The sequence below is a fragment of the Stigmatopora nigra genome, chromosome 3 (assembly GCF_051989575.1).
Source record: "Stigmatopora nigra isolate UIUO_SnigA chromosome 3, RoL_Snig_1.1, whole genome shotgun sequence".
NCBI lineage: Eukaryota > Metazoa > Chordata > Actinopteri > Syngnathiformes > Syngnathidae > Stigmatopora > Stigmatopora nigra.
In genome coordinates, this window is record NC_135510.1 from 15,747,281 (window position 1) to 15,774,909 (window position 27,629).

At 37.1% G+C, this 27,629-nt stretch overlaps 2 protein-coding genes across 2 annotated transcripts; one reads left to right on the forward strand and one right to left on the reverse strand.

Annotated features, from left to right (window-relative positions):
- Positions 1-4,738: 4,738 nt before the first annotated feature.
- gas2b (growth arrest-specific 2b) lies at positions 4,739-16,370 on the forward strand. The gene is made up of 7 exons (XM_077713610.1): positions 4,739-4,952; positions 6,430-6,539; positions 6,733-6,874; positions 7,764-7,827; positions 8,428-8,920; positions 9,011-9,118; positions 16,182-16,370. The coding sequence occupies exons 1-7, from the start codon at positions 4,739-4,741 to the stop codon at positions 16,368-16,370; spliced, it is 1,320 nt and encodes a 439-aa protein (XP_077569736.1).
- Positions 16,371-17,744: 1,374 nt separating this feature from the next.
- Positions 17,745-27,174, reverse strand: tmem276b (transmembrane protein 276b). Its single transcript, XM_077713679.1, has 4 exons — positions 26,530-27,174; positions 24,699-24,812; positions 22,949-23,086; positions 17,745-21,533 (listed from the first exon to the last, which is right to left on the reverse strand). The coding sequence occupies exons 1-4, from the start codon at positions 26,915-26,917 to the stop codon at positions 21,286-21,288; spliced, it is 888 nt and encodes a 295-aa protein (XP_077569805.1). The 5' UTR covers positions 26,918-27,174; the 3' UTR covers positions 17,745-21,285.
- Positions 27,175-27,629: the final 455 nt, after the last annotated feature.

The window sequence follows — 27,629 nt, forward strand, 5'->3', positions numbered from 1 at the left end:
CTTACAATTCTGGATAACAATTATGAAATCTTTTTAACATTGCTATAATTTACCTTCTGCAACATGTTGAGCCTGTCGTTTGAATAATCAGTGGTGTCCTTTCCATCTAAGGTTGAATTATAGGTTGAAGGACATCCAAATTAAGCTCATTCATATTCAAAACTGTGGTTCTTTGCATAGAGATGAGCAGGAAGGAAACACACTTATGGAGGAAGGGGTTTGGGGGAACTCCCCCTTGGGAGACAAGCTGTTAATGAAGCAGAATTCACACCAGTGGAGTACTTCAGATTGCCACTAGAGGCAGGACATATTCTGAGAATTCTTTTATAAATCCCTATTTTTAATTATAACAATAATATACACTGGTTTAGACAGGCTATAAATTTCGGATTTGGTATTTATGGATGAAACAACCCCTTTTTTTTCTTTGTAAACAGTGATTACAATTTCCTAGAGCCAGTCGGAAGTGGCAAGTACTCTGTTATATTTCATTTTGTTCATTCAAACCTTGAAGGTACACTTGAATAATGTAGTTATGTGATGAAAAATATAATGAGCATGATGTTGTCACCTAAATGAATACCCTATAACCCTAACCCTAACCCTAAGGGCTTCATCGAGGTGGATGCAAAACAGCTGGTTAAATTGGCATAGTGGCCCCCTGAACAGTTGAAAAAGGAGAATAAATGTAGGCCATGTGATGCTATGATCTCATCAGGGTTTTTTTTCCAGATTTATTTTCACAATTGGTTCTCAATGGGGCACTTGGGTAGGGATATGAAAATGGCTGTCCGTCAATGTTCTCCCTCCAACCTAACAAAGCAGTAGAAAGGCAGAAGATCCCCAAAGTCCAGGTGGGAAAAACTTACTGTATAAATCATAATGACTCGTGTATATTTTTTTAAAAAAGGGTCTTTTATTTACCAATAATGAGGAAAAAGTAATTATAATCATGTGCAGACCATACAGAGATTCCACTCTCTCTGTGAATGCTACTCCATTTTAATGCATTTCATATTCATATATACTACTTAACTAAATCTAACAATGACGTGATTTTGACAAAGACACAACAATAAATGATCAAAGATAGGGGAATTAAATACACACAAAACAACAGATAGTCTGAGACACAAAAGGTGAAATCAATGGACAATGGCAATGTCAAGTTCCGGATAGAAAAAGCCAAGACTAATGCAACACAAAAATCAAAAACACACAAACCTCTCAATTTCTTTGTTCATGAATCCTGGCCACTGGAATAGAGGGTGGGCCCCACACTAAAGGTGGGAGATCCACCATCCCCTGCTTATAGAAAGCACGGTGAACGAATGGTTAGTCTGTCAGCCTCACAGTTGTGGGGTCATGTGTTTGAATCCATTCCCCCTGTGTTTTGCTTCCTGTTCTTCCAAGCCCGCGTGGGTTTTTTCCGGGTACTCTGGTTTCCTCGCACATTCCAAAAGCATGCATGGTAGGCTACTTGGACACCCTATATTGCGACTAAGTATGAATTTGCGATTATTGGTAGGCTAAAAATTCAAGGTGTCCACCAAAAGGTACCTGAAGTCAGCGATGATAGGCTTCAGCACCCCCAGCAACCCTAATGAGGATAAAGCGGTTTAGAAAATGAATGGATGAAAATTAATATTTCCCTAATTGCACTGTTTAGATATTGTAGCAACACCTAGTCAGATTTACATGGCAAGTGTAGTGTAGGAAAAAAAACAATCATATGTGGTACTTTGAACAGCATTTGAGTACTTTTAGAAATGCTCTAATATTGTGGTAAAAAGACAGTAAAATAAGACTAATGCCATAGGTAAATTGCACTTTTTTTTACTATAACTTAGAAATGGCTATTTTATCCTTTCCTGGTCAGCAATGCTAACTCAAGTACATAAATAATTTCATAATCTGCACAAAAAGGGGATGATGTGAAAACATTTGAAGTCCAATCTCACTGAAGCACTCGCAAGAGTGTTGATTTTTACCGACTTAAAAATACATCAAATGTTATTTTTGATCAAGGATAATGGATGATCAGAGTGAACAGATGATGGTTTGAACTGTATCCTCAGTGAGGAAAAAAAAATCATCTGCACTGAAAAAATGTCTCATTGGAAGGTGTGTAAGATGACACCCCTATTTGCAAGTTTAAAGTATTCTGTTGAAAGTTACAACTCCGCCTGTTAGAGAGTGAGGCCATGACCACCGCTGTCATGTGTGTAAGCTGTTTGGAGAATCGAGAGTTGAAATTCTGATGAAGAGGTAAACCTTCATTGAAATCTATCTGCAATTACGTACTATCAGTCCTATAGGTAAGTACCTTGTTATGGTTTTTCTATGTGGTCAGTAGACAGGCTATTCCTGAAAAAAAAAATGAGAGGATTAATAACAGAAGCTATATTTATGTTTATTATCTGACCAAATTTTAGTCTACAATCATTTGTTCAAATCAGTCAGTGAGCATTTTTAACCATTTGTGAAAATAGTCTTTGAAGGTTTCGTGCTGGTTATTTAGTGCTTTAGTGATCTTTCATCATTCAGTCTTTTTGACCTAGTTAAACCTGTACTTTCATGGTGCCGAGTAATTGGGGTACAATGCAGATTTTTCTAAGGCACATCTTGTTTATTCGACTTTTACCTCTTAATCAAAGGAACACAGGACAAAGACGACTTTTTTATGGTTGTATTCTACTGAGGTCTCACACTAAAACCCACGCTCTCATCAGGAAGCAGCAACAGGTCATAGAACTTCTCCATCCTGTGTTGATAACAGGTTTATTTAGTGTAAAACTCAGTGCAACATGAAATGAAAAGCTCAGCTTTAGGTGAACTCTAGACCACTAGCATTGATTCATTTCATTTCACTTATTCTGTTCTTGTAAAATGCCCGTTTACAAACATTGAATGCTTATGAGAACTCAAACTGTGACTGTGGACTGTACTGGACTGTGTATTAGACATATTGACATTTTACCAGTACATATAGATGTTTTAAACCTGTATTTTCAATTGTGGAAAAGTTGTTTTGTTGCTTTATAATACAATTCAGCTGGTTTTCAATAGTAGCTAATATTTGCTTTGAATGAAACTGGGCTTTTACTGAAAGCCCAATGAAAGGTGACAAAAAAGTAACTGCGTAATGTAAACTAGGGTTGAATTACAATACATGCAGTGGCCATGTGGGTTGATTTGACAGCATAGCACCTTGAGTTTAGCTGGAGAATAAAGGCATCTAGTGTCTCAAAGATAGACCAGTGGGTGACCTTTGACATTGCTTCCCAGCAGAGCAATCCTGGAGTACAGGTGTGATTTTCTCACCTGGATGTTTTGTCACAAGCTCTCATGGCCCACTGGTCAACCAATAAACCAGCCTCCAACTTGGCAGGCTGCCTCTTCTCATAGCCAACATCTGGCCCAAGGTTTTTCACAATGTGTTTACAAAAGGGCCCTTTCACAAAAGTCCATGCTACATGGCGCCTACATTTTTGCAATTTCCTTTTGCTGTGTGTGAATTTCGTCTAGCTCACATATAATGGAGACTTTTTGAATAGATTTCTCTCAAAATAGATTATCCTAATTGTGTTGTTTATCAGAACAAATCACGAAGATATGCCATAACACTGGAGTTATAAGTGAGGAATGTTTTAAAAGCAAGTGGGATGCTAGTTGGCTTCAAAATATCGATATACCAGGTTTGCCTCAAACACATTATTCTATGCGCTTTGGATATCTAATATGAAGAATATGTTCTTAAAGAAGTAACACACAGACAAGGTCAAATAATGTAATAACTGTGTGCATTGTTTATTTTTACCCCATACCTATCACCTATTTTATACATTTATTTTATTATATCAAATTATGTATGTCGTAAAACAAGTTTTGTATAGGAATCTTTTTGTTAAGTCCGTTTTTTTTTTTTGTAAAACCGATCCCGTTTTACCCATTTCCGCTCTAACCCGGATCGTCTCGGTCACTGGTTTAAATGCAATTACAACCATTTATTTGATTCATAAATTTTCCCGAAACATATCCTAACAAGGGTCACGGGTGGTGCTGGAGCATTTCCCGGTAAACTTCCAGCAGTAGGTGAGGGGACGTTAAATTGGTTTCCAGACAACCGCAAGGAAATATCTGATCCAAAACATATTTTCCACCATAATTAGGAAGATTTACCTCTATACTGAAACTACTGTAATTGGAATTTTCACTTGCCACTTTAACCTGTTCAGTTGAAAAGAATACATTGCTTAAACAGAGACTTTTGGACAAGTTTTGTATTTCCAACAAAAGAGAGATGAACTTGGTGACAGCCAAAATGTACATTCATTTAATTTATTCAATTCTTTTGTAAGTTATTTGTGTAGGTGGGTAAGGGTGATGGAGGGGGGGGGGTGGTTTGGTTTGGGTTTTGCCAGATGACAAGAAATGAAAATCAATTAATGAATAGATAGTAGATTTGAAGAGTATATTTGATTTTACATGACTTTACATGAATGAATGATTTTACATGAATGAAAATCAGGCTGGCAATGAATAGATAGAAGATTTGAAGAGTATATTTGATTTTACATGACTTTACATGAATGAATGATTTTACATGAATGAAAATCAGGCTGGCAATGAATAGATAGTATATTTGAAGAGTATATTTGATTTTACATGACTTTTGTAAATATAGCACAATTGATACCAAAAACATAACACGTGTCTCCCTGCAGGACAAAACTTTATGGAAGGTGAAGTGGAATCAATGAACAGGAGGGCTGAGAGTCCTCTAAGCCCACTGACAGGGTTGGGGATGAGCTGTCTTGTTGGGCAGCGGCACCGTTGCGGGCCGGGCCTTAGCAGTCCTCAGGAGTACAGCCAGTGGCTACCATATCGCCATGATGCCAGCCTGATGCCTATGAAAGAAGACCTTGCTCTTTGGCTCAATTCCATCCTAGGTGAGCTTGATTAACATTACCATGCAAAAGTGATTGTGACTCCATTCGCCGCTAATCAATGCAGATACTCACGCTCCCTTTAAATGTGAAACAATGGTATCCCACTCAAGGCTGGAACAATGTCACCACAATTGGCTTGTGTAGTGTGAAACATTTTAATTGAACCCTCTTATATGAAATAAGATGATAACAGTTAATGGCGCCCTGAAGAAGTTTATTCCAAATAATATTTGTTTGGAAACATCATCACATCCCAAATGAATTCTCTCAAAATATATGTCAGTCAATTAGGGAACCGTTGTTAGAATGTAAACAAATCAAATACAATCCAAAATAAACTGTTGCTATGCTTTTACTATCCAGGTATTCTTGAGCAATGGATAAACATAGGATGGTGTTCAATGGCATAAAACACATTTCTTGTAAATACTGATTATCTCTGGCTCTTTAGAATTTTTTCTCCTTACAATGACATGCCTGCACTCCTATTAAACAGTTGGGATCTATGGAGTTGAAATTTTTCATCCTATTTGGCTTTTTAACAATAATTATATACTAATGGATATCAGTGGGTTTCAACCAGTACAACTACAAAAACATCCAGTGGGTTTCAAGCAATACAACTACAAAAACATCCAGTGGGTTTCAAGCAGTACAACTAAAAAAAAACACTTTGACTTATATTCCCAGGACTGGATCTTCCTGTGTGGTACTTACTTGAAAGTTCTTCCTGTGTTTGCATGGATTTTCTCCTGTTATGCTGGTTTCCTCCCACATTCCAAAAACATGAACACTCGTTACAGTGGTGGCTCGAAGTTTTGTGGTTTGTCGTTTTATCAGAAAATCGCCAATACTTGCACCAGTACAAAATCCCCTTTTTCATTTAAGATGATAAATTATGATCTTATTAATCACTATAGCCGAGTGACGCAAGTGTAAGATACTATTTAATATTCAGTAGGTCCAATGTTAATGGAGCACCATTAACTTGCTTCCTTGCCGTACTTGCTCCGGTTTGAACTTGTACGGTAAAATCTCATTTTCTTTGAGACTTACTTCCTCCTTTATCTCACTTTCAATTTCATTGTCCAACATCTCCCATGATAAATAACCACAATGAGTATATTCATTTTCCATTGAGTAATATATCCTCTAAAAATCCTGTCATCCCGTAACGTCATCGGTTTCAAAAAACGCTGATCCACAAAGCTACATGAGTATTTTTTTGTACAATTCCAATACTTTGAATACTTTTTGACAATATTCTAACACCTAATTTGTATAAAAAAATCTGTGATAGTTTGACCCTAATATCTAATGTAGTTATTTGCAGATATGATACACAAGATGTGCTCCTTTTTTTAAAGAATTTTGAAATTTCATTGGAAACAATAACCTGTAGTAATAGTATTTGTGTGTGTGTGTGTGTGTGTGTGTGTGTGTGTGTGTGTGTGTGTGTGTGTGTGTTGGTGCACAGGTGGGGACCTCACTGCTGACAGTTTAATAGAACAACTGGACAATGGCGTCGTTCTTTGTCAACTGGCTCAGCTCCTCCAAGAAAAGATGAGCCAGAGCAATAATGGCAAGGTGGTGTAACTGAATTAAAACATTATTTTCAAATAAAAACAGTCTGTGTTGTGTGTATCGCTGACTGGTTAATATACAAACATGAGCACGTGGAGCTTTGCAGAATAAAGGAGATGATCCTACTGACGTATAACTTCTTTTATGTAGATATACGTGGAATTACCATGTGTTTATTTGTGTGTGGCTTGTGCAGTCCTTCACAAGAAGAGTGATCCACTGGCGAAATGATGCAACTTCAGGATCATTTTTGGCCCGAGACAACACAGCTAATTTCTTGTACTGGTGCTGCAAGATTGGTATTGATAGGTCCCACCTTTTTGAGTCAGAAGATTTGGGTGAGTTAAAGCCAATGTAATTGTCAATCAAAAATAAAAATATCCTGTTTCTACCTTCCTGCTCAATTATCTTCCCTCTTCTCAAACGTAATAAGTCATCAATTCCTACAATATTTAATTTTAGCCAAGTTTGGATAAGGCAACACTGTGAAAGAGTACAAACATATTATGCTGTGTTTTATTGTAAATTTATCAAACTCCCTTTTGATACAGTGAGACAAAACGTAATTTTTACTTATAATTAATTATTTGGAGGTGACTGCTGTCAAGTGTTTAGCACAGATGTGGGCAAACTACGGCCCGCGGGCCTAATATGGCCCGTTAGGCGTTTTAATCCGGCCCGTCGACTTTGTTCAAATAATGTTTTTTGTGTTTTTTTCCCAAGATGGCGCCGTCATGCGGAAGCCAGTGGCAGTAGCTCTGTCCACTCTTATTTGTTTTTCATGTTTTACAGCCCCTCTATATCTTTTTTTAAATTACATTTTAACATTTCTTAATACATTCCTTTTTACTTTACTTTGTACTTTATACTTTTTACTTTAATGATGAGTGATGAGTATGTCAATACTTGAGTCCTTTTTTTCTGTTTATGTTTCATATGTACTGTTAACGGATGCACTTTTTTATATGTATCGTATCTTGTGCTGACCTGGCCCATCTGTCAAATTTTTAAAGTCAATGTGGCCCCCGGGCCGAAAAGTTTGCCCACCCCTGGTTTAGCACGTCCACCTCAATGTTCCGAGATATGTCACTGTTGTCATACGCACATTTATCTCTAGAAAGGATACTTTGCTATACAGTATATCCTATTCATTCAATCTTTATTTTGGTCTCTAACTTTGTCTCTCTTCCCATTTTTGTCTGAATTCTCTACGTGTGTCATGAGAAGTCCTCCATAAGCGACCACGCGAGGTATGCCTGTGCCTAATGGCGCTTGGACGCATGGTTGCCAGGTAAATAGTACATTAATTACTTTGATGTAATGACCATCAAGATGTTGCAATTTGACATTACGCAACAATTGTGTAGAGATTATCATATCCGGATGTAAGGAGTGGCATAATTAAAGAGTAAATATCCATCTATGTTTCCAGTTTACATGTGTGTATATATATATATATATATATATATATATATATATATATATATATATATATATATATATATATATATATATATATATATATATATATATATATATATATATATATATATATATATATATATATATATATATATATATATATATATATATATATATATATATATATATATATATATATATATATATATATATATATATATATATATATATATATATATATATATATATATATATATATATATATATATATATATATATATATATATATATATATATATATATATATATATATATATATATATATATATATATATATATATATATATATATATATATATATATATATATATATATATATATATATATATATATATATATATATATATATATATATATATATATATATATATTTTTTTTTTCTTATATAGCCATGTATTTGCCTTCTCAGGTATGGCGTGGAACCTCCAGGCCTTGTGAATTTGGAGCGAGAGATAGAAAAGGAGGAGGAGGAGGGCAGACTGTCTCCGCTACCCTTTTCGTTTTTTCCTCCCCCGGAGCTTTGCTCACTATCTCATTCAAACAAGCCCCCAACGCTTCCCCCTCCTTCTCCACCTGTGGCCCACACTCCAAGTTCAACCTGCTACTCTGAAGCCCACATCAAACCTCTCGCGTCTGATCTTCCATCAGCCACTGCAGACCTAATGCCCACATGTTTACCCCCTCTGCAGTCCATGCTCTCAGCTCCGAAACTCTGCACAACCACAGCTTCAACACAAACCCCTTTGTGTTCCACTGATATATCTGATGCTCTTAAAAGCCAAACCCAGGTGGCATTTGCAACAAGACCCTCCGCGCCCTCTCCAACACCAAGCCCGAAACATCACTTCAACAAATTCACGGCCAGAATAAGCACCAGGACCGACAACATTCTGGACGACACTGTACGGCCCTGCAAATGTGTGTTTTCTTTAACTCGGTGACGTTGTTTGCATTGCATTAACACCTTCTCGTTCTACTTTGTCTTTCATCAGGTAAGAAACATTACTGAAAATCCACCCTGCAGCTGTCCAAATAGGTTCCCTGTTGAAAAGCAGCCAAAGAGCTGTTATCGAGTGGGGGATAAAGTTCTTTATATACGGGTAAGCCCTACACCTACATTATTTGCCTTTAGCTTTTTTTTTTCTTTTTATGACCCCCATCAAAATCAGTCACCAAGCAATGAATAACCACTGACAGCTAATCAAATCCGTATTAATGTATCCTTCAACCTTGAACCTCAGTTTTGTTTATTATTTATTTAAATATATATATATATATATATATATATATATATATATATATATATATATATATATATATATATATATATATATATATATATATATATATATATATATATATATATATATATATATATATATATATATATATATATATATATATATATATATATATATATATATATATATATATATATATATATATATATATATATATATATATATATATATATATATATATATATATATATATATATATATATATATATATATATATATATATATATATAAAATAACCAAGCCCTCCAATTACTCACTTAAAAAAATACATTTTCCTTCCAGCAAACTACCACAGGTTTTGTGCTTTTACTGTAACCATTATACAGAACATGGTAGTTATAAATCCCTCCTCCTTTATTTTCCACCGAAAAAAAACAAACCCCCCCCCTTGTAGGAGTGAGTGAAAATGATATTTCAAAGATAATTAATGACATTGTGTTAACATGAATCACTTCCTGATTTGGCATACCTGGAATAGAGATGTTGATGGCTTTCAGCCTCCCCGAGTCATTCACCACCTGTGTGTTTCAATACAAAGGCTCAAGGAAAGGCCTTCTGGGAGCTAGGGTTGCTTGGCAACCAATGGTCTGGATAAGACTGGGCTGACAATGATTTTATTCAGTACACAGACCTTCAGCTAAGAGTTCAAACCTGAAGGGAAAACAAACGTGCCTCTTTCAGGTTGATTTTGCAAAGATATGGCTGTTGTGTGCAGTTCAAATGGCAGCACCCTTGGGAGACAGTGTCCTTCCATTTTGGAAGGCGTCTCATTGTACACTGGATGATTTATTTCACTTCCACTAAGATGACAGCGCCGACTTGATGGATTAATAACATGTGGTTCGAAAAAAAATAAAATAATGAGATTAGGAATTCTGCTTTGAGCTCTATAACTGACCAAGAAGGAAGAAGTACAATTTCAGTGGTAATCAGTTTAAATCTATTTAGTGCATGATTTATCTTTTAGCGGACATCCCGGTGATGCGAATAGTTACCACGTCAGCCTCACAGCTCTGGGGTCTTGGGTTCAAATCCAGGTCATGTCCATTTGTATGTTGTGTCCGAGCCTGTGTGGGTTTCCTCCGGGTACTCTGGTTTCCTCCCACATTCCAAAAACATGCATGGTTGGCTGATTGGACACTCCAAATTGCCCCTAGTTATGGGTGTGAGAGTACACGTTTGTTCGTCCGATCTTCCTGCCTCTGGCCTGCAGTCAGCTGGGATGGGCTCCAGCACCCCCGCGACCCTAATGAGTATAAAGCGATACCGAAAATTAGATGAGATGCTACTGCCACAATGTAATTTCCCGAATACGGGATGAATGAAGTTATCCAATCCAATCCAATTTATCTTATTGAGCTAACACACTTTTAACTGGAAATCAATGCTGTCAATCAGTTTCAATAAAAAAGAAATACAGTCAAAAGGTCTTTTAGTAAAACTGTGTGTCTTGCTGTGAATGTGCAAGTGTGAAGTTGATCAGTCGCAATAACAAAAAAAACAAAAAAAGGCAAAAAAACCCAGTTTTTAAAAAAAACACTTTTTTTCCTGATGACATACATTATGGGATATTCTTGTACATGATATTTACTCCAAGCTAGCGTTGATGGTGTTGAGTTCAAATGACGGTGAATGTTATTCCACACAAAATTCAACCTATCATGGACCTTGCAACATGTTCTTTCAAATCCAAACCCAAACTATATAATATTCTAGACAGTAAAATGAAATGCCTTGCCTGAGGTTCTCAATATGACATCTTAGTGTGTCTTAAAGCTAATCTGTATCCATCTTTTAGTCTTCAACTATAACTCCTATAGTATAACTATGACTTCCATTATATTTTCCTCAGCTTTTGACAGCAAAAACACTGACCGAATGTCCAACTATCACCATAAAAGGCACATCTGCCATCATATGTGGCAAGAAATATGCAACAAACTGCAATTGCCATGCACGCTGATGACCTCCCTATGTGCATACACACATTTGTAACATGCACATACTATTGATTTGCACGACAAAGTCATTAGCGAGGGGTTAAATCAGACAGCTTGTTAATGAGCAACTGAGCATGACGGCCCCTCCTCACGTATGTGTTTTCACCCCCCCCAACCACACCCCGCCCTCTTCATCCCGTCCATTTCCTTTGGGGACTATTCAATCATTGTGGCTGTGAAGTGCAGTGCCAGTCTTTGGTGGTGAAAAAGAAGAACACTTTCCTTTCTTCTCTAAACCCAATTAGGCTCTCCATGAGCTTTTTAACCATGACACATTGTGTGACTGTGTCATTTGAAGGAGAGACTCTCACAAGATCATGCCACGGCCATTCTTTCTTCATCACATTATTTGCTAATAAGATAAACTGAAGAGAAATGGAAAGACTTTTGACCAATTAAGCATTAAGAACATAATTAAGTCACATTCAAGAAACAATTTCTACTCGAGTTGTTACTCAAACCAAGCATCTGAATAAGGAAGAAAGGTGATTTAAGTGACTTTGACCATGGCATGGTTTATGGTGCTGGACAGGGTGGTCTGATTCAGAGCGTGACCGGACATTTGGTCGACGGACACTTGGTCCACAGACGTTTCGTCGAACGGACGTTTCGTCGAACAGACGTTTGGTTGCCGGATTCGCTCGCTCTCAAAATTGTAATCATAAGAGAGAGAGAGTTACTGTTGAAAGCGATCAACCAGGTAATCTTTCGCTCTCAAAATTATAATCATGAGAGAGAGAACTGTCCGTCGACCAAACGTCCGTCGACTAAACGTCCGTCGACCAAACGTCCGTCGACCAAACGTCCGTCGACCAAACGTCCGTCGACCAAACGTCCGTCGACCAAACGTCCGTCGACCAAACGTCCGTCGACCAAACGTCCGTCGACCAAACGTCCGTCGACCAAACGTCCGTCGACCAAACGTCCGTCGACCAAACGTCCGTCGACCAAACGTCCGTCGACCAAACGTCCGTCGACCAAACGTCCGTCGACCAAACGTCCATCGACCAAACGTCCATCGACCAAACGTCCATCGACCAAACGTCCATTGACCAAATGTCCGGGTACCAATTCAGAGATATTATTCCACTGGAATTTTCACATACAACCATCTCTGGGCTTTACAGAAAAAGAGAAAACATCCATTGAGCAACAGTTTAGTTAGAGAAATTGCTATAGGTCAGAAGAGAATGGTCAGAAGGGTTGAAGCGAGGTTAAAGAGAGGCAGCAATATCTTAAATAACCAATCGTTCTAACCGAGGTATGCAGATGAACATCTCTAAATGTGTAACACATCTAACACTGAGGTAGATGGGCTACAGCAGCAGATGACCACACCAGGTACCCATCTTGTCTATTAAGAACAGAATATTGAGGCTACAATTTGCACAGGATCAACAAAATTGCACAAAAGAATATTGGATAAACAATGTGTGGTCCGATTAGTTATCATTTGTGTTTTGATGGTAATGGAAGAATTTGGCACCAACAACAAGAACCTTGAAAACTTGGAGGCGCAGTCGACAAATCAACAGCAATTTTCAGTACTTAGTTGAATCTTTGCCATTAAAAATTATAGTTCTAAAGGTAAATGGGATCCAAGTGGGAACTTTAGCACAGACTATCTAATTATTTGGTCGATGAGTAGTTCAGTTCAGTTACAAACTAGCGTCAAAGTAACATTTGAACATAAAAAAGCAATTTTCTTTTAAAAAAAAGGTCTTGTTTCTGCTGTCTTGTGGCTTGAGGTTGAAATGTTTGTTCAAGTTAGCCATGTGGTACTACTGTTAACTAAATAAGTTTTCTTCCAAGGAAATATTAGAGTTTCATCTCGTTCAGTCACAATCCTAAAAAGCGTTTACTTCAGAGTGTTGTGGTAAAAAAAAAAAATGGCTGGATTAAATGAACCAAAGGAAGAAAATGAACTGATCGTGCTCTATTTTTTTCAATTAAACTTTAGTTTCTGAATTTGTGGAAATAAACAGTAGGTGTGGCTCAGATGTTTCTTGACTACAAATACAAAAATGACAGTTATTATTTAATCTTAAACACTTATGGTTATTTAAATGGAATACCTAAAACAACAAGGCTATGTTTATATTTGATGGATGTGCTGTTGTTTTGCTTTGATGTTTTCTACTCTATTTTATCCAAAATTGTTGAAATGCTGTAAAACTAAATATTTACTATTCACCCTGAAGTGAAAATTATTTTCACATTTCATAATATTTGTCTTAAAACCACAAATGGCAGTCTCAAAGTCAAGATACTCTATTACTGTACTGTGAATGAATTTTGTTGGGGTCCATTGTTGCCCCTTGTCACATTAGCTGTGGCTTTGGCTCAAGTCTGACTCCTACTGGCATCTATTTAAATCATTTCTCTGCTGTCATGTGAACGTATATGAATTTTTCAGTAGGACAAGGTAAGGCAGTGGCCGAGACAGGCAGTACTCAGGGGAATCCACAAAATAGTTTATAGGATGCAAAATGTAGCCAACTGTGTAGACCACAGGTGTCAAAGTGGCCCAAGAAAATAAATTATGAGGGCCGACTATCTGTTTTAGGATCAAATTCAAATGGTTATAGATGTATATTATATTTCCTGATTCCCTTTTTAAATATATATAATTGCAATGTTTTAATCCATTTTTTCTCAGTTTGTATTTCAAAAAGCATCAGTAAACTCTAAAGATAAATGTATACAAATATATTCTGTTTTCAACTTTAATATTGAACATAATTTATAAAATAAGTTTCCTTTAGAAATGAAAAAAAAACTATGATTGAAAGACGTTTTCCCTTACCAGGAAGAAAAAAAAAGCTCAAATAAACATTGTTTTAGATCGATACAAAAATTCAATATTTGAGGCTTTTGATCAATTTCTTTGAAACATATTTAAAATATATAAATAAATACTATTCTAAATATTATATCTAAAATGGTCCGGCCCACATGAAACAAGAGTTGACATTAATGCGGCTTAAGAACCAACTCAAGTTTGAGACCCTTGGTGTAGACTCTACATAGTAGGAGAATTTATAGGTAGGGAAGGGCCATTTTGGATGACCCACAAAAGATGCCTGTGTGGTAATTGTGAACATAACATTCCTAAAATATAAATATCAAAACAAACAAACAAACACACACACATCCTGGGTCAAGAAAAGCATGGTTCTTCACTAAAATACACAAATGCAAAGAGCACATGTTAAAGATTAGGAGGTTGAGCTGGCTTATCCATTAGGCCACTAAAGGCAAGCGCTAAGGGCTCCATGACCTCCTGGGGGTGCCCCAAATCTGGATAAAGTACACCTTAGTCTCATAGGACCCCCATGGGATGTCAGATCTGTAAGGCTTCCTAGCTCTTTTGAAAACAGGAAACAACAATACTCTTCATATAACAAAAGTAGCCCCAAGAAACTAATCAATACGCCTTTTTCCAAAAGACGGTTTATTTTTAAGGTATGTGACATCTCGGTAGCATCGGAAATTTACATATGTTTACTCTTAAATATCTCAAAATATATTCCTTAAAAATTGAAAAAGTATGTACTATAAATAAATAAATAAATATATATATATATATATATATATATATATATATATATATATATATATATGTGTGTGTATATATGTATATATATATGTATATATATATATATATATGTATATATATATATATATATATATATATATATATATATATATATATATATATATATATATATATATATATATATATATATATATATATATATATATATATATATATATATATATATATATATATATATATATATATATACATATATATATATATATATACATATATATATATATACATATATACACACACACACACATATATATATATATATATATATATATATATATATATATATATATATATATATATATATATATATATATATATATATATACAGAATTATTAATGCACCTATTCACATATAAGGGTAATGACATCATAAATACTTTCATAAATTACTACTGTGTGAAAGCACTACAGAGTAAATGACATGCAGTGTGTGTAAGTCAGAACAATGGCTCACTGAGGATGTCAGATTTGACCTCTGTCGACCTTAACATTTTAATCTGGAGGTTGTCAGTTGAGATGGAACGTGTCTGAGCTTCCTTCCACGGCTGCTTAAGTCTGTACGTGTGCCATTTATTTTTTATTGTATACGTGAGACACAAAATGAGGGAAGGGCTGAAGGGGGTGCATATGAGCTTGTGTGATCAAATTCTTAATGCTTCCTTAATGAAGGGTTTATTGGCGAGAAAGCAATGAGGAAGAAGAAGAAGGGCTGGAGGGGGCTGGGGGGGTGCTGACTGTACAATAACCCGCTTTGCAAGGTCTCCCGGGAATGTTAATATCTCCTGGGAGTTGTGGGTGTGCAATTGATTCATCTCAATCCCCCTTTATTTCTTGTTCTGGCTTCATATTGTGTCCGTTGTTTCCATGGCAGCAATTGGTTTTCATCTCCAAGGCTTCTTGTCTGTGGATTCTGGGCCCTTTTGCAACAGCTAGCTGCAAATACATAGGCAATAATATTTTATTGAAAATAGTGCACATAACCTGGTTTGTGTGGGGATGTAATTTGTGCGTATGCATGCTCAAATATAGATTATTCTGTGGTGTGAGCTCAGCTGGTGGCACGGGTTGCTCTTTCATTTGCCTTAATGAGATTTTGACAAAGCTATATGAAAGATCACTTGACTTTCATGGGGACATCTTTATATACAGTCAAAGCTTGTAAATATACGGGTGTTTTACGTGTGTTTTTTGGAATTGATCATTTATAAACATTGTTCCGTGACTCTCCTTTTTCACGTCACAGATGCTGAATGAACGTCACGTGATGGTACGTGTGGGTGGAGGATGGGAGACTTTTTTAAGCTACCTACAAAAACACGACCCCTGCAGATCTGAGGTCAGGAGCTGTCGGAAAAAAGTACATTCACGCAATTTGACCGTGTCACCTGACAGCTACATGGTGGTCAATGCCCATTACCATTTGAAGAAATAATCATTCTTATTTTTGTATTCTTGCAACAGTCTTCAAGCAAATTAAGTTTTAAATACCGTATTTTCACGACTATAAGACGCACCGTATTATAAGGCGCACCCTCAATGAATGACATTTTTTCCATATATAAGGCGCACTGTATTATAAGGCGCACTGTCTATTTTGGAGAAAATTTAATACTTTTAAGTGCGCCTTATAGTGGTGAAAATACGGTAATTGCTATTGACTTCCAGGTATGAAGCACTCACTACTTTACAGTCACCTCTAGAGCCAGCCATTGTTGATCTTTTGGATTTTTTTGTATAAAATCTTGCAGTTGGGGAGGAGCTATATGATGGAAGATTTTGTAAACTAAGATGGCATCTGCTTATTTAATAGTATTGTTTCAGTTCAGGCGTTTGTGTTTTTTTTTTTTTTTTTACATCCGACAGTGGTGGTTTTTCGTTTTTGGTTTTCAGTTTTTTCCATATATAAGGCGCACTGGATTATAAGGCGCACTGTCTATTTTGGAGAAAATTTAAGACTTATATGTGTGCCTTGTAGTCGTGAAAATACGGTATCTTAAATCGAAAATAGTTTGTGTTACTAACACCTGCCATTCTCTCTTTACCCTGTACACACACAAAATAAGGTTGAGACAGTCTGTATTTTTCATAATATTGCAGCCTAATACTCTGGTGAAATTACATCTGTGATTAAATGTATATTCATCATTCATTTATTTTCAAAAGCGTTTCAACACAAGTCTCATTGGGATTGCTTTAGGCAACCACAGCTGACTAAGGGCACCAGGTGTTAGAAACCCTGAATTGGTGGCCAGCCAATCGCAGGGCACAAGGAGACACAACCATTCACAATCGCACTCATACCTAGGTGCAATTTAGGGTATTCAACCAGCTTACCCTGCATGTTTTTTTTGGAATGTTGGATGATACCAGGGGAAGCCCGAGGAGAACATGCAAACTCCACACGGTGGGGGCTGACCTGGGATCAAACCCTCGACCCAAGGACTGTAAGGTCGATGTGCTAACCCCTTGCTCAACGGGCCACCGTATATTCATCAGAAATTCAAATTTCATAGTGGAAAATGAACTATATTTCGAGGCCAAATGATATCTAATATCAGACTCTTGGACACTTGGATATATTACCAATAATATTTAAACGCCGGTTATTTTATGGTAAAAGTAAACACAGCTTTGTACTTCTTGAATTCATTTCTTGCCATAGAAATTGTCTGATAAAAATCTAAAGATATGTTACCGGTTTCATCCTCTAGATGGCGTTAGGTGCTTAGTGAGAATAATACCTCAGTTTAAGGATAATGCAGAACACAAATGTGTTGATTCTAGAAGAAATACAGGAATCTGAACGTTAGCAATTACATCTTTTATTTCAGTAAAATAAATAAATGAAAAACTTCCACAGTTTTAATACTGAAAGAAAATGAATGATATCATGCATGGCTGTTATGACTTTAATTCCCACAAAACCTCTGTTTTAGTAAATGGTACTTGTACAAACGTAAAAAGTAATAGCTTTGCTATTGAAACGAGTGTCACTTTAAATGGCAGGTTTTCCACTGAACAGAAAAGTTGAACGATAACAAGATATCTATGGATTTAATTAGAAGTCATTATACTACTGTGCTCAAATTAGCAGAATTACTCATGTGCTTTTGTTTTTAATACATTGTCATTGATAAAAAGATATTCAATTTCCAAACCTTGTATTGGCACTTTAAATGCATAAAATCTGAGAAAGGGGGACACATATTTGTGCTTAAAAATCTCTGGGCTGTCTGGAATTTGTAGCACATCAGCTCGAAAAATAAAAAAATAAGGATGAAGGGGTAGACTGTTACCACAAAAGTACACGAAAATACATGTACAATATTGCTTCCATTATGTCAACAAGTTCATATTACTATTTAATCAGTAATACATATCTTACTGGTAAGTTTGGGGAGTGATCTTAGAGCAAAACACTGAATATGTTCCATAAGTACTCATGAATATTAACATTGTAAATGTTCATTGATGATTTCTAACACTTATATCCTTTTTACTGCCTTCATATATTCACAATGAAAGTTTGAATGGACTTGTTATAAACACCACATGGTTTAAACCAAAACTGTAAAAGACACATCATGGTGTGTATCATGCTCTTATTTATTTTGATACCCTAATGTATGTGACCTTGCAAACATATACTTGTAATCTGTCTGTTTTGACATTGCTCATGCTTCAGATAACATATGACCGACTTCTTGTAAAGTGGAAAGGACTGAACAATACATACAGAGTTGTCAACACACATTACAATACCTTTGTTTTTTCAAAGAGAAACTTCATTCACTCTTCTTATCTGATTTCATCCAGTTTTTGTATACAGTATAAAACATAAAAATGATTTATGACCTAACCTAAGCAAGTTTCCATACTCAAGTAAACTCCTCTACTTTTTCATTAAGTGTATGACATGGAATTTGTAGCTCATAAACAAATGAACCAATCCTGAAAAATTCCAACATTTTTTCAAAGTTAACTTTTATGCACATGAAAAAAAATCTTAACTGCATGTGTTTTTCGTTAGAGCATTGTTCCCTATTTTTTTAGATCAGTAATTGTCAAAATCAAATGGGCCACCACACAGGTTTATGCTGCCCTAAATTAAAAACAATCATATTTACCATGATCTTTCGTTATGATCAAATCCCCATGCCGGATGCATTTAATAAGAATGGAGTTTTTCAGACCTAAAAAATATAATTTTGCTACTCAAGATCGTAATGAAGTTATTTTTCGGACTTGTCACAGTTGGCAGGGAAACATTTGAAATTATGATATAAAAGGATTTCAGTTTGAAAATACCTGTGTAGAAAATCATAGGTGGGTGTTATCTAACACATATGTTAATCACTGTAGATGTCAATGCTATTCATTCCCTTTTTAACTTAAAAAAAACAAAACAATGGACATTGGAAACAAATTAATACATTAGATATTTGAATTGAAAACCCTGCATTAAAACATTTGGATTCTTTTTCTTCCAAGCATTCGAATTGCTGTATTTTCTCGCATATTAGCCGCCTTTGCGTTAAAGCCGCCTTCTTAAAATTGCCTTAAAATCGTTGACTTTTACAATTTCTCCCGTATAAGACGCCCCCTTATTCACAATTTTCACCTATGTATTCATGATTTTTAAAGAGATTACAAATGTGTTAGTTTGAAGGGAAAATCTCGCAAAAAATAGTCGCATCTGGTATTTATGAGATACTGTATAAATCGATTGCTGGATTGGACATTCATAAAAGGTGTTGCCTGCACATAGACAAATTCAAAAAGGAAGTGACATGAGCAGTAATACCAGAAAATGTGTCCGTAGCAGTGTAGTTTTTTTAACCCTAGGTAAGATGGCGGCGCCCTGAGCGAGCAATGGCAGGCACAAGTGAGTTTTTTCCACGTTTTATGCAAGATAAGTTTTTTTTCCTTGAATTTCATTCATAGACAATACAATAAATTTGTCTTGCGTTATGGCGTTTCAATTCTAATTTGGGCGCATATAAGCCGTACCCTCGATTCAGTCATCTATTTTTTTGCGACAAATACAGCATATATACGAGAAAATACGGTATTTATAAATGAGGTGTTACCAGACGTGAACCAATACACTGAAATTTGAGAATTTAAAATAAAATATTTGTCTGTTTGCTCCAATTTTTCAGGTTTGTTTTTTTTTAATGTCAGGACCAAAGGACACAATGGCCACTATTTTTAAAGTATTTTTTTTTGCAAGTAGAGTACTAAAACACTGACATTTATTTTCAATTTCCTAAAATGTGTACTTTTAACAAGAATGACAAAGTGTAAACATCACAGCATTTGAATTTCACTCTGCGTTTGGCTCTCTTATTTGTCTTGTTAGGTTTTTACACAGCTGTCAGCAAACAACTGGTTCTGTCAAGAGTTGTAAGCACACAGCAGCATAAAATCATAGCTCAGCAGTTATGCGATTTAGTTTTTCAACCCCCCCTCAAAAAACCCTCAACTGCCATCATGTTGCTAAACCTTATAATGGATTTATCTTTGCACACAATTCTGCTGAGCCTGCACTTCCATCCTGTCTGCCATTTCAACACAAACAGATATAAACAACCTTATTCAAAATCTACTCTACATAAACAATGTATCTTAGTCTACAGAGAGATGCAATTGTATACACACAACTCTTTTCCAAGATAATCAAATGGTTTCTTTTTTTGATGCAAATGTATCATCACTTCATCCAGCAGAAAATGCAGACATCTGCCATGGTAACGGCTAATGTTTGATATCATTATGCTACACTACCAGTAAGGAATGGGCACTCATTGCCATTTTTTAAAAATAATTTTTACAGCACACATGACTACTGAAAAGAGAAATGCTGACGAGATGTTCTGGACTCAATTCATGTGATTTCCTCTGTTTGGATGATTTTTCTAATGAGTCACCAGCATAAAATGTTTGTGTGGAAACGCTGGTGTATGTCTGCATGTGCGTGTATGACTGCGAATGGATTTACAAGAGCACCATTGTAAAACAGTCACCTTCAGATTGCCATAAAATCATCATGTCAAAAAATAACATCAAAAATCTTTGTGCTACAAGAGCCAAAGCGCCTTTCGGATTTGAGGTTGCACTCTTGGTGTCCCTGGAGGTCCTGAAGTGGGATGGTTCAAGTGCTTGTGTTTGAAATATTTGTTCTTTGTGCCGGGATGTGAGTTATCACAACTTAGGCACCATCAGCACGGAGAAAGATGGAAATCTTGAGGGCGTTGTGAGACGGACAAAAATGGTTGTACGTTGAAGTTTTGAAGAGAGTCGTTTGTGGCATTTGTGTGCTCAGCGAGTAAGTCGTACGAGCGCTGTCACACGGTTCCGTTCTCGTACCTCGGCTTGTGAGTTGTCGAGCGGGTCGGCGTGCTCAGGGAGGGCGCCAAGGTGCAGAGGAATCCAGCCAATAAAGTAAGACCAAGTCCACCCCAGGCGCAAAACATGGACCAACCATAGCCATGGCTAATGTCTTCAGGTAGGCCGTACATGTTGCGGGGGTAGCGGGATAACTCAAAGTTGATACCAGCCACGCATGTGCACAAGGAGATGATGCAGCAGGTTCCTGAGAAGGCAGAAAAGAAATGTGCTCATTAAGTAAAAACAAATGCAAAGATTTAAGTTGGATTTATTAAGTAAAGGGAAAGTACATATTAGTGAACATATACACATATTCATGTTATATGTAAATATGTATGATTGGAGCCAAAGGCTAAGTTCCATCTTTAGTCCCTTGTGCAGGTTTGAGAATGAATAATGCATAGAAACAATGAGTAACACACACAAGTAGAACTGTTCTAGACAACAATTTTGTTCATCTAACAGTCAAGCTTTAAGATGATTGGCGAAGATATTCAGAGACAGGAGTTCAAGTATGGTAATTGGTATTGAGTTTTAGTTATGTGAGGCAAGAACTGTGAAGGTGCTTTAACTAGAAGCACATTTTCTTCTAACTTGTTCAAAGTAGTCAAAGGTACTCTTGCTGATTACCAGAACAAAAGCTAGACTGCAAAAGTAAATTCAAAATCATAGTCCTAGTGTTTGGAGGATGAGTGGAGAGGAACAGAAACCACATTTCCTGAAGTCCATTGTGAAGCAGAGTCAGTGATAACCTGTGGTCATGTGTTATCTGCTGGTCTTGGTCCACTGCCTTTTCTAAAATTTACATTCAGGTTTCATGGAGATGCTGACCTCACCACGTTAGAAAGGATATAATTGTAGCTGGTTTAATGAACAGGGCATACCTGTCAACCTTGCCCAATGGCTCCGCTTGTTAATGATTGCAATTCCCCTTATTTAGCAATTAAAAAAAACGTATAAATGCAACACGGCACATATTTATTCACATAGGGCACACTTAAAAGTCTAACATTTTCTCCAATATGGATGCCCAATCAGTATTCACTAGAGGTTGACTGTATGGGTACATTGCTTGCTGACACGCTATATTTATATAGTGAAAAGGGGAATACACGTGCGCATATCATGCTTAAAGCATAATAATATTAGCAGTCGACAATGACGTTTTTTTTCTGCTACCAGTGACTGAGACGATCCGGATTAGAGCCGAAATGGTTAAAATGAGATTGGTTTTTACAAAAAAAATAAATGTTGTTATACGGCATACCCAATTTGAAATGATAAAGAAACGTATAAAATACAGGAAAAGTTGACAGGTATGCCATGGTATTGAGCTTGATTGATGAGAAAACTCCCCTCAACTGAACCACAAATATAATCAACGGGGTGCAGTCAGGAAGAGGATGAGAGAGATCAGAACTAACAATGCAGATGACCCGAAGAAAGCTAATCGTACTAACTACACAATAAAACTCTGGTCAGAATAGAAATATGTAGACATAATTTCTAGGGGTTGAAATAAAGCTTGTATCTGATGTTGTTAATATACTGTATAAATGGCCATAATGTTATAGCTGGATAGTGTTTATGCAAATGTGTACAAATATTTACACACAGTACCTCCCATGAGAAAGAGTAGCCCGGCTACATATTGCATGAGGTCATGTTGTTGACAGCATCCCAGCACTCCAATTATCCATCCAAAAAGAATTATGGAGACGGCCATACCAACAAAACCAGCTGTCATTCTTCTGAGATCTGCAAGAAGGGAGGGCAATGTAACAATCAGGTAAACTTGCTATTACTTCAATTATAAATAAAAATTATATCTACAATATACTGCTTAAAACGGGCAATACATTAAGTAAGTTGGTGGATTTTCTGTACAGATATTTTATCCTGTACTTCCAGCCATTTTGAATAAATCCTCTACATATTGGAGTCATATGTAAGCAGCCACCCATTCCAGTTGAATGGACTGGTTGCCATCCAATTGCAGGGCACATACAAACAGAGAACCATAAACACTCACATATATATATACCTATGGCTAATCAAAACTCTTCCATGGATGTTTTTGCAAAATGGAAGGAAGCCAGATTATACGTAGAACTCCTAACATTGAGCACAACCTTCTAATCATGACAATCTAAGAGAATTTCCAGTATGTTTCTGTCAGGATTATACTGTCATTTCCAAATTGATTATGAAAATTTCAAATATTATTGTACGATATCATCGGATTATGAACGAAAAGTTTCTTGGCATTAGGCAATTGTGCTTTTTTTCTTCAGTACGGCTGAACTGTACTTAGTAGAACAATTATTGCAGTAGTAGAATGGCCAGTGTGCTAATAGGACAACTTCATCTAAGAATTAACCTTTTCTAGTTGTCCAACAAACTTTACCATGAAACTACTGCCCTGCACTGCAACATGATATGAGACCCAGCTATTTGCTATTTTTCAAAAATACTAGGGTTCTAGTACAGAGGGTGGGCACACTTTTCGTCCCGGGGGCCACATTGACTTTAAAATTTTGACAGATGGGCCGGGTCAGCACAAGATACGATACATATAAAAAAGTGCATCCGTTAACAGTACATATGAAACATAAACAGAAAAAAGGACTTAAGTATTAACATAATCATCACTCATCTTTAAAGTAAAAGGTATAAAGTCCAAAGTAAAGTAAAAAGGAATGTATTAAGAAATATTAAAATGTCATTTAAAAAAAGATAGAGGGGCTGTAAAACACGAAAAACAAATAAGAGTGGACAGAGCGACTGCCACTGGCTTCCGCGTGACTGCACCATCTTGGGAAAAAAAAAAAACATTATTTGGACAAAGTTGGTGGGCCAGATTAAAACGCCTCGCGGGCTGGATGTGGCCCGCGGGCCGTAGTTTGCCCATGTCTGTTCGAGTATATGTGATGAAATGAAAAAAAAAAAAAGTAATTAAAGACTCCATAGATGCATTACTAATAAGATAGTTATTCTAACCAGGTTGATCCAAAGTTATCTGGAATTGCCTAAAAACCGGGGTTAACAAACCCGCCTCAATGTTATCAAATCAAGGTTCAAAACCAGGCTCGGACAACAGCTTGAGGACCACAAAAAAAAAAAAAGACAAGAATGTAAAAAATATCCTAATTCTTAAAAGTTTTCCTTTTATTAAGAATGACATTGTCAATGTTAGAAAATAAGAGTAAATTAAAACTCTTACATTTTGGGAAAAGTAATAGATCTTATTCTAATGTGTTTAAAAGTAAAAAATAGAAAGAGCAGAATGCTAAATAGAATCCAAATCGAAAATAATGACTAAAAGTCAATTCATCAACCCTTCATGAAAATAGAACGTGAAGTTACTCACGAAGTGCATGCCATTCATCCTGTCGTATGGTCTTTGTGATGTTGACAGGTAAATTTCGTGGAAGAATAGATGATGTGTAGTGATACGTTACAGGAATACATCTCTGAATTATTCCTGTTGAAAACAAAGGGAAAAAAATCCTGAATTCACATTAAAGAAATAGTGCAGCCATTAATTACACATCTGCTAAGTTAGTTTTACATTTTCAACATACATTTTGTATACACAAAATGTTCAGGTTACAAAACCCTTTGATATGCAAATCGTAGTTCCAACATAGGAAAACAAGATCCAAGTTATAAAATCGCCTAAAACATTAATACATTTTCTCTCACTCTCATTTTCTGAACCGCTATATCCTCATTAGCGGGGGGTGCTGGGCCTATCTCAGCTGACTGTGAGCACCGTGAATTGGTGGCCAGCCAATCGCAGTCCAGTTTTAAGGAATTTTCTTTAAAAAATAATGAACAGAATATGTTTGTCCTCTGTGATTTTCCAGACTAAATATTTGATTTAACACAAGATCATCAAATAGTAAACTTCTGTATGGACACTGTTGGTTCATAAATTACCTTTGCTATTTTTTTTGTCCAATTGTGGATATATTATTTGCATATTTTGCTGCTTCTTATTAACTTTTATTCCAACAAAGTTAGACATGTTTTGGAAAATGTACTGGCAAAGCCATTGCTTTCGTTCACACTATGTTTATGTTGCTATTTGACTCAAAAACTGGCTCTTCCTGAAAGAAGCTTTTGGATCAGCTCGTGCAAGATGACTTCTTAATAAAATAGTTTCCATATGTTTTATTGAGATGATTCATTAACAATCATATCAAGTTACGCGGACAACCCAACTAAACAAACTGAAAAACAAGGGAATGAATGACTCACTTTTTTAAAGACGATAGATTTACAAGCGATCTATATAACATTTAGATTGATATTGCCAGGGCCCTGTAACAAAACATTAAAATAATTAAAATTAAAAAAACGTATTTAATCTTGCTAAAGTGGCTATTATTTTATAAGAGCACCGAAAAAACAAAGTTAATATTGTAGCATGTTCTTCCCAGGCCTGTGTGGGTTTTCTCCGGGTATTCCAGTTTCCTCCCACATTCCAAAGAAATGCATGGTAGGCTGATTGGACACTCTAAATCAGCGGGCCCCTATCTTTTTCTCACTGCGGACCGGTAAAGCTCTTTCTATTTTCTCGCGGACCGGCTAATGGAAGGGCAGCTTAAGACAAAATTGTGTGGGTGTGGGTTGGTGCACGAACGACACCCAAAACGGCTAAAAAAAATGTCCCAAGCACAATAGTAATCATTTATTATTATAACTATTATTGTTATTATAAAAACTTCTCTCATGTCAAGTAGGAGGGCGAGATTGAAAACGTTAATATTTTTACTCTGACGGACCGGCACTAGGTAGCTCACGGACCAGTATCGGTCCACGAACTGGTGATTGGGGACCACTGCTCTAAATTGCCCCTCGGTATGAGTGTCATCATGAGTTGTTGTTTGTCTCCATGTGCCCTGCGATTGGCCCACCACCAATTCAGGGATAGGCTCCAACACCCCTCGCGACCCTAGTGAGGATAAAGCGGTTCAGAAAATTACATGAGATAATATTGTAATCAAAGAAATGCACTTTGGATGCTCTTGATGAAATAATCCCCCATTTTGTTTCAAATAAGTGAAAATGACATTCTAGTTACAGCCTTAACAACACTGGGCTATGTGTATGTTTGCATTATCAAGCTATAGGCTTGCACTCATAGCCGAGCGTCGCGGCCTGCTTCTCGCAAGATGCTCGCTGCTCATATTTACCTTTGTAAATAAGATCCTCGGTTTCAAGGTCGAATCCCTCCCGGTGACATTTCCTCCAAAGGCCGGACACGGTTGAGTTAAACTGTCGACTGCAGTGGGACTCCATCGCGGAGGCTGCGGCCACAAAGTGTCGCTTGCCCCTAATGAGCGGCACAGCCTCCGGGCCGCCTCCTCTCCTCTCAGGAGGCATCTGGAGAGGGAGGTTGTGGTTGGAGATGTAGATGTAACCCGGGTCGTTGCGCTTGTTCGCGTAGTTTTTACACCTCTCCCGGTGCCTCCTCGCGTCCGTCTCGTACCAGAAGTCGGTACAAATCGCCATAGCGAGCAGCCCCAGCGCGCAGAACGCCAGGAAGAGCCCACCGCTGGTTAGTATTTTCATCGCGGCCATCTTCCCCACACGACGGAGACAGGCGAGACGCTTCCTCCGCTGCTGCTGATGGTGCCTCTGCTCCCGCGTGAAGTCACAGCCTCACGCTTTCCAGCCCTCCGAGCATGCTGACGAAAGACCCGTGTTGGACGGACACGGGATGTTGCGGTCTGTGGTTTTGCTCCCCGCTTGATGTAATGTTGTTGTCACCATCTGTTGTGGTACAGGAGGAGGGGATGGATGGCGACCAGCGCTGTGAGGAGGAGGCTGGGCCACGGGATGTAGTACCGCAATTCCTCCTCCAGGCTGCCCAGCGATGACGAGCGCTCAGCCGGGATTCGGGCAATTTGTTAGCGGCCAGTGGATTTGAAATGAAGCTCCTTTGTACGACTTGAAGAGCCAATTTTGCCTTGTCGGTCAACCGAAAATTCGCGAAACTAGATATCATTAAGGGTGGTCCGGTGGAGTGAGTGGTTAGCGCGTCGGTCTCACAGCTCTGGGGTCTGGGTTCAAAGCCAGGTCATGTCCATCTGTGTGGAGTTTGCGCGTTCTACCCAGGCCTGCGTGGGTTTCTTCCGGGTACTCCTGTTTCCTCCCACATGCCAAATACATGAATGGTCAGGCTGATTGGACACTCTAAATTGCCGTTTGGTATGGGTGTGAGTGTGCATCGTTGTCCGTCTCCTTGTGCCCCGCGATCGGCTGACCACCGATTCAGGGTGTCCTCCACCTC

Coding starts and splice junctions, on each gene's coding strand:
- gas2b (XM_077713610.1), top strand. CDS start 4,739: ATGGAAGGTGAAGTGGAATCAATGAACAGGAGGGCTGAGAGTCCTCTA. Junction 4,953..6,429: donor TTGGCTCAATTCCATCCTAG/GTGAGCTTGATT, acceptor GTTGGTGCACAG/GTGGGGACCTCACTGCTGAC. Junction 6,540..6,732: donor GCCAGAGCAATAATGGCAAG/GTGGTGTAACTG, acceptor TGGCTTGTGCAG/TCCTTCACAAGAAGAGTGAT.
- tmem276b (XM_077713679.1), bottom strand. CDS start 26,917: ATGGCCGCGATGAAAATACTAACCAGCGGTGGGCTCTTCCTGGCGTTC. Junction 23,087..24,698: donor GGATGAATGGCATGCACTTC/GTGAGTAACTTC, acceptor CCCTTCTTGCAG/ATCTCAGAAGAATGACAGCT. Junction 21,534..22,948: donor GCTACTCTTTCTCATGGGAG/GTACTGTGTGTA, acceptor CTGCCTTCTCAG/GAACCTGCTGCATCATCTCC.